The sequence below is a fragment of the Diadema antillarum genome, unplaced genomic scaffold (genome assembly GCF_040938485.1).
Source record: "Diadema antillarum isolate AM-2024a unplaced genomic scaffold, OU_Dant_1.0 seq00000740_RagTag, whole genome shotgun sequence".
Lineage (NCBI taxonomy): Eukaryota > Metazoa > Echinodermata > Echinoidea > Diadematoida > Diadematidae > Diadema > Diadema antillarum.
In genome coordinates, this window is record NW_027271638.1 from 1092028 (window position 1) to 1113715 (window position 21688).

The window sequence follows — 21688 nt, forward strand, 5'->3', positions numbered from 1 at the left end:
CGAAGGTTCGTAATTCCGAAGGGTCGTTAAATTCGAAACACACAAATTCCCTAAACCTACAGGTTCGTTAATTCGAACGTTTGTGGCGTTATTCCGAAGGTTCGTTATTCTGAAGATTCATGAATCCGAAAATGAAATTAACGGAACAATATACCTTCTGAATAACGAATCTTCGGACTAGAGAGCCTTCGGAATAACGAACATCGGAATAATAGCTACCGATGTGTAAGGTTGATGAAATTATTAAATAGCGACCAATGTCCAAAGTTGATTAGGTCATACCGTCCGACGTTAGTGATCGAGAAAACTATAAAGTAGCGGCTGATGTCGAAAGTTGATAAAATAAGGACAATTAAATCAAATAGGTATAGCGTCCATAATGTCGAGATCAAATAAAATTGAGCAGCAACGAAGTGTCGAAGGTTTATGCAATCAACTTGGTATCGCACGACGTCGAATGTTAAGCAAAATTATCTGATTTATCCGACATTTGTTTTAGCATTGTAAAGAGGCCAAAGTTACCGTTATTCATTTCTGATCGCAAAAGCAATCATCCAACATTTACTAGTATTTTGACACCTTACGGAGCCGAATGTTACCGTTAATCATTTTCAAATGTTAAAGCAAACAACCGACATTCATTTTAGCATCTTACGGAGCTGAATGTTATCCTTTTTCATTTCCAAACGTGAAAGCAAACATCCGCTATTTATGTTAGCATCTAACTGAGCCGATTGATACCGTTAATCAGTTCCAAATGTAAAAGCAACAATCTGTTATTTATTTTAGCATCGTTCGGAGCAGAACATTACCGTTATTCATTTCCAAATTTAAAAGCAAACATCCGACAATCATTTTAGCATCGTACGGAGCCGAATGTTACTGTTTTTTCATTTTGAACGTCAAGGCAGACATCAGACATTTACTTTACCATCAAACGCAGCTGAATGTTACTGTTCTTCATTTCGAAATGTAATAGCAAATATCCGACATTTATTTTATTATAATATGGAGCAGACTGTTACTGCTATTCACCTCCAAACGTAAAAAGCAATCATCTGCCATTTTCTGGGCATCTTCCGGAGCCAAATGTTATTGCTATTTACTTTCGAAAGTAAAAGCAAACACCCGACATCTGTTTAATCATCATACGGAGTTGAATATTAGTGTTATTAATTTCCGAACATCAAAGGGATCATTCGACATTTATTTTAGCATCTTCCGGAGCTGAATGTTATTGTTATTTACTTTTGAACGTAAAAGCAAACATCCGGCATTTATTTTTATCATCGTACAGAGTTGAATATTATTGTTATTCATTTCCGAACGTCAAAGCAAAGATCCGACATTTATTTTAGCATCTTCCGGAGCTGAATGTTATTGTTATTTACTTTTGAACGTAAAAGCAAACATCCGGCATTTATTTTTATCATCGTACAGAGTTGAATATTATTGTTATTCATTTTCGAACGTCAAAGCAAAGATCCGACATTTATTTTAGCATCTTCCGGAGATGAATGTTATTGCTATTTACTTCCGAAAGTAAAAGCAAACATCCGACATTTATTTAATCATCGTACGGAGTATTATTGTTATTCATTTCCAAACGTCAAAGGGATCATTCGACATTTGCTTTAGCATATTCGGGAGCTGAATGTTATGGTTATTATTTTACTTTCGAACGTAAAAGCAAACATCCGGCAAATTACTGATACTTTTCAAAAGATTTTCGCGGATCGATTTCAGCTAATTTCCTTCATGTAGCCGATGGTTGACGGGAGAGTTTGATTTTCATATCATTAATTCCGCGCTGGAGCGCTCGGGCAAATGCGGGTGTTTAGACGAGCGTGAAAGTGCGGGCGACTTCCCTCGTCTGTACGCGTCCAAACGCCCGCGTATTACCTAGTACGCCCGGACGAAAGGGCTTCCCGCATTTGCCCTAGGGGTTTTCGTGACGTTTCCCGCGGTCGGCACTGTACTTTGCTATTGAAGGGTAAATGCAATAAATGTCTGGGAGAGCAAAAACACACATGTATCACCTCACTTCAAATGCTTACTTGTAGGGAAGAATTCCAGTCTCACATATTGCACAGATCGACCGAATGATACTATCTACCTCTGGATCACAGACCAAAGAGGCCATCACAATACAGCCCGTAGAATGACCGATAACCATGGCAATACTGTAGAGAAAGACAGATTAAAAAAGAAAAATAACCAGCCTAGTAGTACCATAGGATCAAAATGTACTGATTATAGAGTACAAGTAGTGACCGCACAGATCTAAACCCTCTTTCTTCATAGTTTAAAAGTGTTTGTTCTAAGCTTTAAAATAATATATAACATGTTCAAATTGCACCAAACTTGTCTATATATGAAAAGTTTTAACCCATTGAGGACGGACTGATTTTACTATAAGAAAGAGTTACATGGTGCAGGTTCATAGAAAATGGAGTAGAGAAGATTTAAAAATAAGGGTTACCCATGCTATTTTTAGTGAACCAGCATTCTAAAAATTCCTCATAACTTGACCTAGTTGTATGTTAGCTGCCCCACTAAGCCATAGCAATGTGCCTGGGACAACAGGGATGCCTTGGTGACACAGCTGGGATTAGGGGATTAGGGAGATTAGGTAATCTCTATTCATGGACATGCTCCAATCAGTGAACAGAATGCAGTACTGGCCAAATCACCTTCTGCATCCAGCAACTTTATATTGCTTATCTTTGTTTAGCCAAAGTAAACAGTGCACTCCCACTATAGCAAACATGGTTTTAATGAAATTCAGCATACAACAAAGTACAATTTCAGGCTGCAAATTATCCGCTCTGTGTTTTTTAATTCTTTACTTGTTTGGTTTTATAATAATTATAACAAAATGCATTCTTGAAACATCTTCTTCAGTGTAATTTTTGTTCTTATTAAATAAGCAAGGAAAAATTTGTGACAAAATAAAAAGAGCTGATGAGAAGCAATCACCTCGACAGATTTAAGGCAAATATGAATGCCTTCACCAGAGCGACCTTGTGGTTCGTACTGCAGTCATAGACTCTTCGCGAATCCAACTCAGTGTAACCATTGCCTAATATTAGCGAAATCAAAAAGTCAAATGTATGCATGATTGCAATTGATACCAGACTGTAAAGCAATAAGAGATATTACCATGCTCTCCACGTTCCTATATCTCATGTGATCTTCAAGACTGATTTTAACCCGTTGAAGACAAGTTCCGAGAATATACGGGCAGGTGTCTATGGGAAAAGCATGTTACATGCATAGCAAAATCAGTCCATTCTCAGTGGAGGGATCATCATTGACTCTTTCCTGTATACCTTCTTCTGTAGTATTGTTGTTGATTTTCTAGTTACAATAATTGTATAAACTCTTTATGTGCCACGTTCGCACATCCGACTCAGTCGACTGCATGCCAGCTTTGCATGTTATTCTGTTCAAACGCACGAATCCACCCAATCTGATCGATAAATCGCCAAATGCCGTGGTACAATGAAAGCATTTCTTGCGCTTCCGTTCCTCTCACATGAGATTATATAGCTTGCATTTCATGTGGTGATTGACTATGGCAAGAGTTGTTCTCTACTGGATTTAAGAGTAATTTCTAAGTTTCTATCACTGTTTTGTCATGCTTTTGAAGTAATGTAGCTACTGGTCATGTGAAAGAAAAACAATCATAGATTTGTCATACAATATATACATCAAAGCAATTCGTAAGCTTGGAATTTTCTCTATAACTTTACTCAATTTGCCCAGCTCAACAGAAATCTATAGAAGTTACATAAGACTTGAAAAACAGATTTTTTTTTTTTCAAAACATGAAACCGTTAGTGTCTCAGAATAATGTGGCACAAAGGGGATTTCCACCAAGGCACATGAGGAGTTAAATGACCTGTAGACACCCTACCAACAATCTATCTTTTATGATTCTTTGGCCATTGCAGGTTTGCACACTTTGTTCAATTCCACAACTAGGGGTCCCTTTTGAGATCTTGATTATGCAGCTTTTGAATTGACATTGTTTTAAGAGTCCTTGATAGCTATTCCTGCAAATTTTGATATAGAGTACCTGATAAAATGAAGAAGGTATACAGTGGATGTATATTTCTCACAATACCAGTACACACTTTGTGTGATTTGGATCTGATGATACAAATTTTGACTTTTTTCACAAATATACCGCTGGTGCAGGTCAAGTGAAATGCAACACACAAACACACTTCAAATGCACTTTATGTACAAGTTGTATTACTTTCATTTTTTTACTGAGATTTTAACCACTTACCAGGAAAGTTAACAGCCAGTACCCTGTAGCCCTTCTCCGCAATCAGACTTGCGATGGGACGAAAAGCACCCTCAGTTGCCGGGGTGCCGTGGACACACAGGACAACGGGGAGCTCCCCGGACAATTTCCCCTGAAACCTCCACTCCCCGTACAGCATGTTGAAAGTCGATCCCAGGACGGAGAGCTCCACGCTGCGTCGCTGATAGCCTTTCCCCATATTCAGATTGAGGGCGTAGTTTACAATCTCCTTGTCTGGCTTGGAAGTTTCTCCAGCGGGTGCCATGTTTCTTCCTGTCAAAAAGAGATTTTATTCTCAAAGGATATGAGAGAATACACTAACTGGCACTCTGTGAATGTTTGCTGTTGCTGTTGTTTTTCTGGATCACCAAATTTCCTTAGTCTTCTGTGATACATAAAAATTATACTCAAAGACATTTTAAAGGAGAGTTTATAGAAGGAGAAAAAAGCCTAGTTTTGTGCACATTATTTAGTACCTACTAATAAGCCACAAGTACAGATTATAACAGTTCATTGCTTACCTATTAAGTTCAGCTTGCAGGTATCAGTTGGAGTTGAATTCTTGGGAGAGTCTAAGCTCTGCTTTCTGGTTGTCTGGAAATAACAACACATTTCAATGAATACACAGTCACACAATAAAATATATAGGTGCAGCAGGGGCTATAATCCAGGATATCCTATCTGTATACCAATACAAATTTTGTTCTACTGCAGTATGAATCAAAATCACCTAGACTTCAACATCATCAGTTTTCCTGGTTCTGATATTTGGCATCTTACAATGTAGTTTACTGACAAGCAAGGTGATGAATCACAAATAAATGATTCAATTGTCAGCCATGATTTTTTTGTCATCTAGTGTAGTAGTGGACATTAAAACTACATTAAGGTCCCATTCAGTGACGTCAGTCTCACAAAATATAGCATATCGATCTCTGAATTTCATTGCACCTTTATGGCATCCTCTTGTTTGATTGACCTTGACATTGACCTTCAACCATATGAGTATCAAACAGTTTCATAACAACTGATCAGCCTCTTTTATGGTAGTCAATGATATTGCTGCATCGAGTATCAACATTAAGGTCAGGAGGTTACCGCATCAGCAACCCCCAACAAGTGTTAGTCAAACATGAGGGTATATCCACACTGTATGATAAAGTCTAGCCGTTCTAGCTGGACCAGACGCTGTGTACAGCAACAGGGCTGTGTATTGTTATGTTAGTCAAAGTCCTGCAAATCAGTTTTGACAAATCTTTCCATGCTTAAATTTAAATTTACATTATCGTAAAATTACCTGCAACAATTTCTTTCCAGGAGCAAACAAACACACAAATGATATTTTAAAAGGAAAACACCCGGATGGCAACTGTAGCAACACAGCGGATAACCTGAAAACAAATTCCGTATTTTAACCTTTACCGAATGAGGTAGTTACTAGTAGAAAGTATAGAGTAATATTGCTTGTTTATTTACGTAGACCTCTGAAAGTTAATGATTACCAGTACACAAAATGCAGTGTGTAGGACCATGTATTGCAGTATTGAATGTTAATCGTTCACCCCTCGAGCTCCGTATATGAAGCTTCCGACACAAAAAAAAAATCACGTGTAACGGAGATATATGGCACACAAATTCAGAAAATGATACTGTTACCTCTCATAGCATTCTGTTGAACTTTCAAGCAAATCGCAATTTGGTTCAAAGCAGTGAAAACTGTTACTGATACTCAGTAGTAGAGTAAACGTCATGCACACTCCATGCGGTATATGCGCCAGGGGGGTGTTTCATAAAGCTGTTCGTAAGTGACCAACTTGATCGTAAATGCACCCAGTTGTTCGTAAGTGCACCCACTTGTTCGTAAAGTTCTTCGTAGAGTTGTTCGTAAAGTTACGATCAACTAGGGCCGTTTCATAAAAATTTGAGTTGTTCGTAAGTTCCACAAGTTGCTCGTAACTTTACGACAGGTTTGGGCTGCTCTTAAAAATCAAAGGTTGTTCACAAGTCAATCGTAAGTGCTTCATAGCAACAAAATGGCTGCTAGAGGCAGGAGGGTCTTCCTCCCTAGAGAAAATCCTTTCCTGGGAATGGATGACACCAAGATCAAGAAAGCATATAGATTCACACGCCAAGGAATTCACTTTCTGGTGAACCTACTTAGAGGCGACATTCAGCCTAGAACAAATAGGAACAAGTCGTTGGCAGTCATTGTGCAAGTGTGCATAGCACTGATGTACTTTGCAGGAGGCAGTCTGCTCAGTCAAGTGGCTAGAGCACACCGAGTAAGCATTGCCACCGTGTCACGATGCATCCGGAGAGTGACACTGGCATTGGTTCGACGGAGAAGTCAGGTAGGCGATTTCTCTTGCATCTTCTTTAATTTTGAGAACATTCTGTATAGAAGTTTAGAACTCTATTTCTCTTTAAAATAATATGTATGATATTGTAGTTAACCTTAATCATGTTAATGGGATACAGTAATTCACTGAATTGCACAAAATGTAATATGCACTCTAGTAACGCCTAACGGTTAATACTATAGATCTAGTAGTAGAATTACAATGTATAATCATTCAGTCTTACTGAGTCACCAATTCTTTCTCTGAGTCTATTCTAACCACTAGCACTAGATGTGTATATAATATTAGTAATAACCTACTACTAGATTTTCTAGTCTGTTGACGTCCGTCCAAGGCAATAGGCGCACACATATGTGACTCTGCTGTGTCTAAATCACTAAAACTTAGGGGGGGGGGGGTAGACCTTTAGTGCCATAGTAGTGGATGTGGGCAGCCGATAAGAAAAAGGCACATTTTGTACAATAAAAATCGATGCCAAGTGCAGGAGCTGTCACTGGTTTAACACGTAGATGCATCATTTCCTCACGATTTAACCTCCCCCCCCCCCCCCCCCCCCCATGCCTACAACGCAACGATCACCTACCTACCCTAGCCCTACGCCGCCGGCTATCACCGGCTCGCCGCTAGGCCTCGCTCGGGTTCTAGCTACAGTGGGTGGACCGGTACTACACTGTCCCACTCGTAAGAATTGAAGTTAGCAGTATAAGTTCATATAGCACATTGAGTCGAATGAAGATTGAAAAAAGCCCAAACTAAAGATAAACTTAACTTCAAATTATATTTCCAATGCAGTTCATCAAATTCCCAACTGGTGCCGATGCAGACAGAGTGAAGAACGAGTTCTTCGCAATCGCAGGATTCCCGAGTGTCTTGGGAGCTGTGGATTGCACTCATGTCGGTCTAAACTCGTCAATCCTCGGTGTGAATGAACATGTGTACGTGAACAGAAAGTTTCGTCACACCATAAACGTCCAAATGGTGTGTGACGCAAAATACGTCATCACCAACGTCGTGGCCAGGTACAAATCGTAGAACACGTACAAAACTTGTAGGCTATTTTTCCCTTAATATTGTCTCCATAGAGGGGGTAGGGGGCTGGGGTGTAATTTGCGAGAGGGAGCACTGGCATGCTCATTTGGAGGAGCCGGAAGCCGGGAGCCCCCCCCCCCCCCCCCCCCCCCCCTCCCAAAAAAAAAAAAAAAAAAAAATGTATTTTACATGTATATAATATAATCATATTATAAGGACACAACCAATTAAATGCGAGAAATAAAGTAATTTAAGAAAGTAATAAGAAATCAAGTTAAGATAATTTGGGGGGGGGGGACGGTGGAGGGTGTACATGTCAAATATGACATAATGAGGAATTGTGAAATTTATATTTAATTGGAATTATTTTGATTCAATCCTTAATTTCTTTAGAATTGTTTGAGTTTGGATTGGATGCCAATGCAGCCTGTAAACCCCTATAATTTCCAAAATTTTCAAACCTTGTCTGTGCCTCTGCTTAGCTATGATCTACTTCATGTATGCAGACATTTTCATTTTTATTTTCTGCCTGCCTTTTCATCGTTTAATAATTCTTAACGAGAAGGGGTGTGGTGGGCCGATTTGGAATTTCACATTTCCATATAATAATGAAGTTGATTTGAATAATAACTTAAAATGAATCTTTGTGTATTTTGGATTTTTGTTTTATAATTTAGATGTAATTATCTAACATAGGCCAACTTATGCTTCAATTTTGTGGTTTGATTTGTTATGAAGCAATGTATATAATTATTCCCCCTTTTGAAACACACCATTTATTTGGAATAAATACTTTTACAAAGACAGAAAGGAATGTCTATACAAGATAGAGAAAAGAAAATGCATGCAAAAGTCTGACAGTCTGAAATTAACCAGGGTTTATCAAATGATTTAATTTTCAATGAAATACATCATCTTTAGGGTATATTCAAACAATTTGGATATTTAGAGAAAAATAATTGCTTGAAGTGTACCACTTTTCTTCTCAAAAGAATGCATATTTTGAAGAGGTCCTATAAATGTATAAGCAAAAAGGGAGTAGGGGAATAATTGAAAAAAAAAAAGATATTACAGAGAATGTGTAGTTAATCAAATGCAACAATGCCTTTAGATTATCCTGAAATCCAAATTTCCTTTCTAATTCCTACAAACTTTTGATAAGGTTTACCAAAATATTTATAACTTCAACATCATTAACTAATTCTGACAATGCTATGTTGTAAGTATTTACATCTCAGTGAGAATATATAGATATATCCCACATAAAAATATCATTCTATCACATTACAATTCTGCTCGAAGCTGAAACTTTTAAATCTAACCTTCAAACCATTGCTTTCCTGAAACTTTGTACATTTATCTATTTTGAAACTTTTTAAAAACTGCATACTGTCAGGGTCACATTAAACAGATAATACAAGTTACCGATACATGTACTATGACCTTGCAGATGGCCCGGCTCTGTGCATGATGCACGCATCCTGCAAATGAGTCATCTGGGAAGATTCCTACAAAACAGAGGGGATAGTGGTTTCCTGTTAGGAGACAGCGGCTATCCCCTCAGACGATGGGTCCAAACTCCCTTTGGTGAAAACAAAGATGACACACCACCGAAAAGAGCATACAACAGGTATGTGCAATGTATCAAAAAACCCCAAGATATCCGCTACAACTTTCATAGTACATGTATGTATATATGAATGAATTTTTAAAGTCCTAAAAATGCATGTATGAGCTGGAACAAAGAAGGGCATCCACCCCCCCCCCCCTTCATTTGTATTTGTAAATAATTGGCATTTCACTATTTCATTAAAAGTGTAAAATTATAAAACTGTCTCCCATCCAATTGATTTTTAATCAGTGGCATTTCTGAGCATATTGCTTTCTGTGCTCTATTTCAACAATAGACACATGAAACTCCCCAATGAGTAACTACATCATTGACACTTTCCACCTGACAACTCTTTGACTGACAACTACATGAGGATGTTCCCTTCCAAGAGAGCTCTCCCTTCATAGAACAACTCCCTTGATACCACAGGGTCATTGATCGTTTTCTTCCATGGTGGATTAAAATCATCCTCAGAGATGGAGGAGCTATCCTGTACGAGAGAAGAAATACAGTGTATTTAGCAATTTACATTTGACTGTCTTGTTTTCTAAGTGCTGGTGAAATTTCATTCCAGTGGTCTACATGTCTGATGAAAATGGGGAAGGACAGTCAACATCTTCTTTCTCTAAAAGCTTTACCTAAATCCACAATTAACATGCATTTTGTGACATATCATTTTAAATTTTTTCCAACTTATTTTAAATTCCTTTAAATGCAGAGCCCATGCAAGAACTCGATGTTTGATTGAGATGACCTTTGGACAGCTGAAGAACAAATTCCGTTGTTTGAAGGGTCAAGGCATGCAGATGGCTCCAAGAAGGGTCTGCGATGTTGTTGTCGCATGTGCTGTGCTACACAACATTTCTAAATTCCTCAACGAACCAGATGATGAAGTAGACGAGGAGGAGGTAGTCGCAGAAGACGATGAACAGGAAGTGGGCAATGTCGAAGAGGACAATGATGACCACGAGTACCAAGTTGGACAGATGGTCCAAATGGACATTGTCAATGACTTCTTCTCTTAATCTCACCTTATTCATCAGGAGTGTTGTGAGATGTATGTGCTATGATAATTAACGGAAATCTAACTTGCATTCGGGGGGGGGGGGGGGTTGTGGAAAAGTACACGTCTTCCAAACACATGTAGAAATAAACAATTTCATTATGCTCTCTCTTATCTTTTAGCAATACATGTACTGTACGGATGTGATTCTCAACATCACTAATTCTCCTGATTTACAAACATGTGTGATATTTCAAATGATTGCTGAAGTACTTTCAAGAGTCGTACATGATTAATGACATGACCAGAACCGCCACCTTAAATATTCACATTTAAGGGAGAATTTACAAAGACATCGTAATGGAGATCTTTCTCAAGCTTGCACGATCCATTTTGGGAAATCAATGTACGAATCAGGCGTATGTTGAAAATCTGTAATTTTTCCCTATCAAAATAAGTCTGTTTTCGGGAATTCTCCACGAGAAGTTTGGAGACTTGGCAGCTATTTCTTAAGAAAGATCATCAATGTATATAACAATGTGAAGAACTTTATATACTTGCAGAATGATTTGAATGTAATTGAGAATCATCAAAGCTGTATATTTGAAATAATTATTTCCCAATCAAATGTATTGAATACATAGGAAACAATGCTAGTTAAATGTATTGTTTCTATCATAATGAAAAGTCATTTAGCTGCAATTTTGGAAGAAACTTATGAGCAATGTATTTTCACAATTGTTTATGAGCTTATCTTGTTGATAAGTCTGACGTGGAACTATTCAAATAAGGTAAAATATACATTCTACCATTCTAGAGGTACAAAATTGATATTTGTGGAAGAAGTATCTATTCATGATGCATAGCAAAAGTAAATGGCAACTCTTATGTTCTTGCTTCTCTTCAGAAACCTTGCTTGGTTATTTAAGTTCAACTGCCAAAAATGAAATAGAAGAGAATGTGATGTTTATGTTCAAGTGTCAAAGTTTTATTTCAATATTTCAGAAAATATTATAATTATATAAAATATAATAACATTCTGTCAAGTAATTACATATTTACATGCAATTCGAAAGCTGATTATATAAAATATAATAACATTCTGTCAAATACATATGTACATACAGGAATCAATATTTGAAATTCCAAAGTTGGCCCACGAATTAATGGCAATAAATATCAGATGAATTTAATTAATATTTAATAATAATGGTAAGAATTATCAATACTAAGAATAACGTACACATATTGCATATATTGGAATACGACTTTTTAAGCAGCATTTCATCTGAATGATACAAGTATCTAATATTGTTAAAATGGTAATCACATGTACATTTTGAGAAAAAAAATAGTTTGTATATATACAAATACCATTAAATTAGATAAATATGTTAATGACAATTCATTCAAAGGTTTTCACTAGTTTCGTTACAGATGTACTTAAGCAAGTAGTGTTCATGAATATTACCTCCAGGGAAATGTTAAGGTATGATAGTGCCTCTATTTCTACAATATTTCAATGCAGGTGTTTGTTTCACAGAAATATATGAAAGAAAAGAATACATGTATAATACAGTGGACTCACATTACAACAAAGTCCTGGGGACCAGCAGTTTTCTATCATTGTATAGAAATTTCGTTACAACTGCACAAATAAACAATGAAAGTACATTGAGCCGATGTTGCGGCCTGAAATTTTCATTCGTTTTAACCGGAATTTTGTAATAACTGTGTTCTTTATAAAGAGAGTGCACCGTAAATACTTCTTATTCTTTCATAAAGTACACTCTACATGACCCGGAACCTCGATGTCACCAAAATGTCACACACATCAGAACTTATAAGACTAACATTAAAAGTTAATTTGAGTCTGAATTTTCCCAGTAATTCAGGTAAAGTATATCATGAACTATACTCAACTGGACTTACTTGCATTTTTTGTAACAGTGATGTTTCATGTCCTCTCTGAGACGCTTCATCAGGCCGACTGATTTTGGGCGTTAACACGTTGAAGAAGGACTGATTTTGCCATAACATGCAATTCCCACAGACACCTGCTCAAGTATACTTGGGACTCGTCCTCAACATGTTATTTTGTTGTTGACCCGTAACAGGGTCAGGGTGTTTAAGATGATGGAACATCACGGAGAGTGCTTGAAATGTCACTACTCCAAAAGAAAAATTAATACAAGTATTAAAGTCCAGTAGAGTATGTTGATAGTATTGTTCATGATGTTACTACCATTGAAATGATATTATGTTGAAGGGGTTAAAATGACTACTCAATTTCTCTTCATACAAGTTAAAAACCTTGAGAAATATCAAAGTGCTTCTACTAAGCCCTGTTATATCAGAGAAAATTCATGACGGAAATAAGCAGACTTTTTTTAAGAAAATGAAAAGTAGGTCTTAATCCGAATATCCACCTAACTTCAGGCACTGATAATACCTTCATAGCATTTTGCCAAGAACTACTGGATACTCTCCCTCGCTTCCTAACAAACAGAGCACAATGCTCCTGCACACTATTTGCTGTTCAGAACTGCTAGAGCACATGCAAAAAATGTGACATGATATCCAAGTTGAAACACTGAAGGGGCTGTAATCCCAATTTTCAGTGTGCTTCTTGAAGAATGACCACCCATACACTTTGTACACCTCCTTAGCATGTTAGAAAAATATATGTTTATTAAAGATAAAGTCTGATTAAAGAGATAAGCCAAGCATTTTGGCAAATTTTAACCTGAGAGCGACGTTTGACCCTATGAAAGGTGGAACAGTGGTTGCTACATTACCAATAGATATAGGCATCTAGATTTGTCTGAGACACATTTACATACCAAATTTAAAATGAAAAATCGAGAAAAAAACATGGCAAGTTTTGCATACACACGAAAACACCGACAATCTTTTTTTTTCTGTGACAGTGTTTGTGAAGATGGAAGAAGGGCGCCATCTCCAAAATCTGTAGGTTTCTTCGTTTTACGGTAATACACCTTCATTACAAATTTAACGATTATTTGAAAAGAACTAAAGCCTGTAGAGAGCTCTCAAGAAAATCTCTGTGACTGACGCAGGGGTGCTGGCAGCTGCGTTATGAGACCATATTATCCATATTATCGCTCACACTTTTTGAGGAATATAATGAGTTGTAAAAAAAAAAAAAAAGGATGTTAGCGACTTATTGGTTGTTAAGTGTTAGGAAGGCACATGTCAATTTCATGCATATGAAGTCTTGGCGATATGAAATATTGTACAGCCAAGCTATCTTATTTGTTTGAATAGCTTCAGTCTTTTTTTGTAAAACTAGTAAATATATAATTCAATTGATTAAAAAATCTCACTGAATGTCTTTAGATTTTAAACTAAAATAAATGTGAACACAAAGAAAATTCACTCCTCATATGTAAACGAATGGGTCAATCCATGTCAAATCATCCAATGCTTGCCATGCGACCTCCTCCGATTTTCTTTAAAATCGCACAAAATGTTCCCCAGTTTGTCTGACGGAAAATCTCAAAACATTTTTCCCAAGGTCAATTGGTTGCTAAGAAATAGCCTCACACAGCAACCAACGCGCATTCAACATAGTTAAAAGAAAATTAGGCATTTTTGATTGACTATTGTAGCCTGTATTTTTAAGCAAAAGTGTTCATTATCTGGAAATTGAGAGAAATTTATAATCTTTGCAAGAAAAACTGACTGTGACGCAAAATTGACCTAAAGGTCAAGGGTATAACAATCATGATGTAATTGACACTACATCTGAAAGAAGAGCATAAACAGCTTAGAACCTGAATATGATAGGCTGTCAGTTTTCATAATTCTTGAAATATTGCTCTGTGAAAAGTATTTCAAACCATGTGTTTACATGCATTGCAATGAGGTAAATATACACTTTAGCAATTTATTGTTCTGGTCAAATTTTGGATCAAATCAACAGGTCATCATTAGGTAACAAAAGTGTTTTGAAATGAAATACAGTGCACTCCCGTTATAACGAAATGCTCGGGACCGGCAGTTTTCTTTCGTTATAACGAAATTTCGTTAGAACCGAACAAATACAATCTATAATGAAAACAAGAAAACCACGTATATATATCATATTCTGTTTGCTGAATACTCATTATAAACTGGGAAGCTATGTGAAATGTGATGGGATCAATGTATCACAATAATAAACGCAAGTTCCCCTCAGAAACTGTGCTTGACACAAAGAGCGAACACACAGTGGTGTAAAGCGTTCACCCATGCAGAGAAGCTATAAATGCTTTTTCCGCTACGAATTTTGGAAAGCAATTCGCATTTCGTCATAACGGAGCACATTTCTTTTGTTTTTCTTTGTCTGTGGTGCTTGGAAAAGACTTCGTTCTAACAGAAATTTCGCTATAACCGTGTTCGTTGTAAGTGAATTTTTACCATAGACTATAAAGGACAAGTCCACCTTCGTAGACATGTGGGTTGAGTGAATGCAGCAATATTAGTAGAACACATCAGTGAGAGTTTGAGCAAAATCGGACAATCCGTTAAAAAGTTACGAATTTTTGAAGTTTCTGCTCAGTCACGGCTGGATGAAAAGACTACTGTAGCTTATGATGTCACATGACTACAACGATATAAAAAAAGAATAAAGATAATTCAACATATTTCCATTTTTCTCGCATAACAAAAGAGCACTCGACTTCTCTCTTTCAGAAGGCAGGGGGAATAATATTACCTTTAGCATACGTCAGTAGCAAGTCGAAAAAATGTGCACTTTATTCAAAATGTAAAGTTTGGTGAAATTCTCTTTTTATATTCCTTATATAGTTGTACGCATGTGACATCATACACTGTAGTAGTCTTCTCTTCCAGCAGTGACTGCACAGATACTTAAAATATTCGTAACTTTTGAACGGATTGTCCAATTTTCCTCAAACTTTCACTGATGTGTTCTATTATATTGCTGCATTCTCTCAATTATTATGTATATGAAGGTGGACTTGTCCTTCAATGGTGATAATTTTGGGACCAGAAGATTTACTTCGTTACAACGAAATTTCGTTATAACCGTGTTCGTTATAGCGGGAGTGCACTGTATGTATAACAGACTATCCCTACTGCAAATATCTCAGGGCTAGGTCTTTTTATCTTGAAAGTGTGGACATTTAAAATTTAAAAATTGATGCCATTCCTAGGTGGGACGAAGGGTGATCCCTGACCTTGCATTGGATGATTTGATGTGGATTGACATATTAAGAATTTAGATGGTGAAAGCTGTATCACCCCTAAATGTAATATCAACGCTAAACGCTATCTGTCACACATTGACATGGCAGCAAATCACTGTCCGAAGTATTAGCCTCATGACATTGTTCACTACTCCTGGTAATCACTACTATACTTATAGTGACACAAAACTGGGACAAGTGGTCGTTGGGAGGGTGCACGAAATAAATTCAAAAATGCCAGTAAAGCAAAAAGAAGTAGATGTCTTTTTATCATCTTTGAGTCACCATTAATATATTGACTTTCCTATGATATGTGAATGTATGAGTAAGGCAAACTACCTTAACTTTTGCCCATTTTTTTTTCTTTTTCAACAAAACTCTAAGCAATAAAAAACACTGAATAAAGATTGGAATACAAAATGTTTATGTGATTGTATGATAAAGGTAATAGATTTAAGAACTATGTCACATGGACCTAATTAACTTTGCAGCAAACAATGGATGTAATAAGACTGTGTGATTTTTACATGGGTAAACAACAAAAACAGGTCTAAGCAACTGCTGTCGTTCTTTCAAGAGTGTGAGAGAAAGTTGCGTCATATCTCCTTTGTATACCCCCTGACCTTTTGCCCGATATTCTGCGTTGCTTACCCTCTATAATCAGGTGTATTACATTTAAGGTCGTGATTACATTAAGCGTTGAATATATTATATTTGATAGGCTTGACATGAATTACATTTAGGATTGTTATTACATTCAGCGTTAAAATGTATTACATTTAGGGTTGTTATTACATTTAGTGTTAAGATGTATTACATTTAGGGTCGATATTACATTTAGCGTTAAGATGTATTACATTTAGGGTCGATATTACATTTAGGGTTGAAATGTATTAAATTTTGGGTTTTATTACATTTAGGGTTGAGGTGTATTACATTTAGGGTCGATATTACATTTAGGGTTAAGATGTATTACATTCAGGGTCGATATTACATTTAGGGTTAAAAAGTACTACATTTAGGGTCGATATTACATTTAGGGTTGACATGTATTACATTTAGGGTTCTCTCCGGTTATTACATTTAGGGTTGACTCTATTATTACATTTAGCGTTAAAATGTATTACATTTAGGGTTGTTATTACATTTAGGGTTAAGGTGTATTACATTTAGGGTCAATATTACATTTAGCGTTGATATTACATTTAGGGGTGATACAAAAGATGCTACTCTTATTCTTCCTTGTGTGCTTTCAGGAGCTCAATGATTGTGCTGAGCTGCCCACTGATTTTGATTAAGTCATCGTGGATAAGGTGGGGTGAGCAGGAAACAATTTCTGTAATTGCATTTAGATTCTCAACAACCACTTCGTCTGGATTACCGGTATTCACATCCATTTCTTCATCGCCGAGGGTCATCATCTGCGGATCATCCTCTGAATTCTGGGAATTAGTGCACTCCTGAAGAGATGAGAAATTTTTGGAAAAAGAAATGAAAGACCCTTTAGCCAATGTAAGAAAGTAATTCCTCTTGAGAAATGTAACATTATGTCTATAGTAACTCCATGAAACCTACACCACAATGTGGTCAAAATTTATGCCTCTGCCAACAACCAAACAGTAACATTTACCATGTTCATGCTCATTTATATTCCATGCCCTTTTCTGAAAATAAAGTCATTTCTGTTTATTGTAGGCAACTGATGAGAAAAGCTTTGCATGAGGATGACCTTTCATAATAAAATGATTGTGGCATGTCCATTCATGCAGGTCAGCAACTATTACATTCTACAAATGAGATAAGAAATGCCATTCATGAAACATTTCTGATCTGCAATGTTGGTAAAAACAAGGTAAATGAAAAAAAGAAGAGTATATTTTCAGAAATGGGCATGGAATTGAAATTACTTCAACAAATTTAATGATATGGGTATCCTTTTCTTTGTTGGAAGATATATTTTACCTATTGAAGCATTCTGAGTCTGATCAAAATTTCAACCTAATAAGAACCAGATATGTTGATGTCTCCAACAGAAAACCAAATACCATTGTTATGTTGGATAAGGTTATTCATTGAAAATGCCAAAATAAGAAGGAAAAAAAAAAAAGATAAAGAGCTCTATCAACTAAGAACAGAATTTATATAAACATAACCAACCCCTAGTCCAGCTTCATTTTGTGAGCTGGAAAGCCCTTCCGTGACCTCTGGGGGCAATGTCTCGAGGATTTTCTCGCTCACAAAGTCGATGGGCGTGGGCGGTCCTCCTCCTACATTTGGAAGTAAGAAAACAGAATTAATACATATGGTTGTCAATACTGAAAGAAAGAAAAATAAACGTGAAGTAATACAGGCAATAGCACTGCAACTGATAACATTACATGTTCCTATCAATTAGTGCATTTGCAAACATGACTACTGTAAAACATGATATTTTTGCAAATTGTAGCCGACGGCCTTCTGCGCAGCATCACATTTTCGCGAATTGCCACTGGCACTGAATGCAATCAGTGTAGGCGAGATTTTTCGCGTGCATTTTAATTTCACGAATCTTGGCTTTCGCGAAATTTGTGAAATTAAAATGCACACAAGCATTCCTCAGTTTACAGTATGATTTTGAATGAAGCAGCACAGTACTGTAATCAACATGTATGGCAACATCATTGTGCTTCGTATAAAAAGGTAATACAGGTAAGCACATACCATGTTAGAAGTTCACATCATCAAAAAAGTTTAAGACATGTTGATAATCACATCATATTACATCACTGACCTTTGACCCTACACCTATTACCTGAGAATATTGCAAACTTAAACGGGGGGGGGGGGGGGGGGTGGGCCAGCTTTGAGGGCTTCACTGTGGACATAGTGTCCATGGCATATTCCATCACACTGGGTATTAATACCTGGAAAATATACTGTAGTTGAAATTTAGAACTTCAAAGTGCACTCAATATCTTATTTACTAGAGTACTGATTTCCACTTTTAAACAAACTTTTCTCTTTTGTGTAATTTTTGACATAGGGAGTTCTGTGGTCCTTAAAAAAAACAAAAGAAATTGCCATCCTTGCCATAATGCATGCATAATATGCATTAATAATTCAAGATTATGGAAGCATGCCCACCTGTAAGATGTGCTTTCGCTTGCAATTTGACGGCCCTGCTCTTCATGTCTTGCCACTTCTTCTTAAGATCACGCCATTCCCTCACTTCTTTACCTCCACTGCTCCTCAGTTTCACGGACAACTCCTCCCACGCCTTCCTTTTTCTGTCCTCAACCTGACAATAGAATTTTAGTCCAAAATTACTTTAATATCATTACATGGATCTGGGACAACTATGAATCCCAACCGTCTGTCCTGAGAACTCCCCCTGGGGCACAACTTCTCTTGAGGACTACTCTCCTTCGGACAAGTCTCCATGGAGAACACCTTTCCCGACAGCTCCAAAGATTTCCTGAGGGCAGTTCTCCTGATATGCATTTTAGGACCTGATCTCCTGACAACTTCTCTAATGAAAATTTTTTATATCAAACACAGCACAAATCACATTGAGAATGAAATCATCATTTTGAACTGTAAACGACATCACATCCAGAAACTTAATTTTCAAAAAAAAAAAAATAAGATTATGACAGATGCAATTATCATAGGAGTGAATGTCATGTTACCTAGAGAAATTAATATAGAAATTAATTTTTCATGAAAAAAGTAAGGTCACAGATGCCACTGCAATACATCTTTGTTTAATTTACATTAAAACTATTCAAATATTATACTTTCTTAATGTATAATCAATATCTTCATTTAAAAATTCACGACCTGAGGCTTTCATCAATATATTTTTTCATGTGTTTTTTTTTCCTTTCTGAGATAAAAATGATAAGAATTCATTTGCAAATTACTTCAAATGCCAGAAGTGCTTTGAACAACATCTAAAAATGTCTGATACACATACTCATTGGCAGTAACAGAAGAAGTACAAAAAAAAAACAATCTAATACTGCACCTTCACACCGCAGTAGCCAGCTTTCCCAAATAAGTCTTCGCGTCGTCTTTTAACGAAATCGACGATTACCAGTTTCTCTTCCCGACTATAATTTTGTCGGCGTTTCCTTGATTCTTTCTGTTGATTAAAAATGAAAGAAGACTGTGTTCATTGCTTAAAAATTATGCATGTGCATAATCTGTATGCAATCTAGTCTATTTTTCACTAATTACCCCAAGGATTCACATGCATAGAAGCCATCTTTTGACCATGAATCCCATGAAACAAGTGAGCTTAATCAGGTTACATGTAGGTACACACGAGTAACAACTGTAATGTTGCATCAAGATTTCTAATGAACTAAAATTGTATGATATACTGTAAAACATGATATATTCGCGGAATGAAATTTTCGCGAATTGGAGCCGACAGCCTTTTTCGTGGTACTGTATGAAATTTTCGCGAATTGCTACTGGCATTCAATGCATGTAGTGTAGACAAAAGCTTTCGCGTGCATTTTAATTTCGGGAATTTTGGCGCTCACGAAATTCGCAAAATTAAAATGCACACGAAAATTCCTCGTTTTACAGTACGCCTGTGATATTGCTCTTTTTAAATTTCTGTAACCTCATACAGACTTCATTTTATCGACTATATATTTGGGGAAATATCTTTCATAAATATGTTAACAGCCGCGAATCCAGGTAGGGTGCACCGAACGTGTGCCACCTTAGATTTTTGATAAAATAATTGAAATAAAAACATTTGGGGGCACATTCAATGCCCCCCCCCCCAAATTAATTTTGAAAAGGCACCCCCCCCCCCTTTATGAAATTTCTGAATCCTCCCTTCTATTAAGTGAAGTGATCATGCAATTTCTCAGTCAATGCAAGCCTTGATATAATACAGCACTTTTTAATTATTATGCCTATATCATTCATGTTGGCTTTTTCAAAATTGATTCCAACTGGCAAACCCAGAGATTAGGTCACAGTGACTGACAAATCACCTGAGGGGTGGATCTACGAATCCATGTAGGGATGGAATATCTAGGCCATTGATTTTTTTTTTCTCATCTCAACTTGAAAACAAAGAAAATGACATTTTGTTAACCTTTATCTTCAATCACCCAAATTCATGGCATGATGGTATTTCTGAATATTAAAGTAACTTACCTTGTGAGCATGATTCTCACCATTTCTGGACATGGCGATCGATGATTGATGATCAGCTGACATGGAATGACAAGATAACAACAAAAATGTCAGCTTTAAGAATATTAGTGAGCCAATAGAAAGAAGCTTGTTTCTACACACAGATGCGTGCTTTCCCTGAAGTTATTCAATACTCATCACAAGGTAAATGTCAGAAGCTGTTTTTTTTTTTTCATTTTCTATTTTTCACCTGGCAAACATGTTATTGAGTCTTGGAACAATTTACCAGCATCTCTTGTCACTACTTCTAGCTTGAAACTTTGAAAACTGGAGTAAATACAGTTTGACACAACAGATATTTTTGATATATCGTGACATTCATGTATACTGCAAACCACTACATTTTAAACAGCAGTCAAGAAATCATTCAACCATTTGTTTTTCTGAAACGACGGGGAAACTACAGCAATGCAGGACTACCACACTCCCATATACCAGATGTTGCTGCTGATGATGTTATGTATCTAATTTTCAATTTTCACCCTATCAAAGACTGAGTCAGTGAGTGATAACAAAAAACATTGATTTCAAGCTTCTACATGAAGCAAAGGACAAGGACCTTGTGCTACGCAAAAAATTAAGATACATGATGTAAACAGGAAAAAAAAATGCAGCTAAAAAAGCCCTAAAGCCAAACGAAGGGGTATTTCAGCCTCACTAAATCAACCCTAAAGTGGAATATCTAGACATGCACTATACATGTACGTATGGCTGGTTTTCCCATTTTATTAATTAATATAAAAAATCTTGTTTTTTTATGCAAAAGGATAGATCTCGCAGATCTTCCAAAAAACACAGTGTCACAGCAACATATTTCAAAACAACAAGTACAAGTGCTTGCGAGCATCGTGCACCCTACACCCGGTCACGCTTACTCGCTGATCAGAACAGTGCTGCGTTTCGGACGAGAAGAAACAGTTTACAACTGATTGACAAATTGCCCTACATCGACGTAAA

General features: G+C 36.6%; 2 protein-coding genes across 2 annotated transcripts; one reads left to right on the forward strand and one right to left on the reverse strand.

Annotated features, from left to right (window-relative positions):
• The first annotated feature begins 6348 nt into the window (after positions 1 to 6348).
• LOC139738397 (putative nuclease HARBI1) lies at positions 6349 to 10341 on the forward strand. The gene is made up of 4 exons (XM_071649034.1): positions 6349 to 6666; positions 7468 to 7694; positions 9155 to 9334; positions 10035 to 10341. Exons 1-4 carry the CDS (start codon positions 6349 to 6351, stop codon positions 10339 to 10341), a joined length of 1032 nt encoding a protein of 343 aa, XP_071505135.1.
• A 6423-nt stretch (positions 10342 to 16764) lies between these two features.
• LOC139738419 (uncharacterized) lies at positions 16765 to 20725 on the reverse strand. Its single transcript, XM_071649056.1, has 5 exons — positions 20693 to 20725; positions 19539 to 19655; positions 18656 to 18809; positions 17690 to 17799; positions 16765 to 16992 (listed from the first exon to the last, which is right to left on the reverse strand). The coding sequence occupies exons 1-5, from the start codon at positions 20723 to 20725 to the stop codon at positions 16765 to 16767; spliced, it is 642 nt and encodes a 213-aa protein (XP_071505157.1).
• Positions 20726 to 21688: the final 963 nt, after the last annotated feature.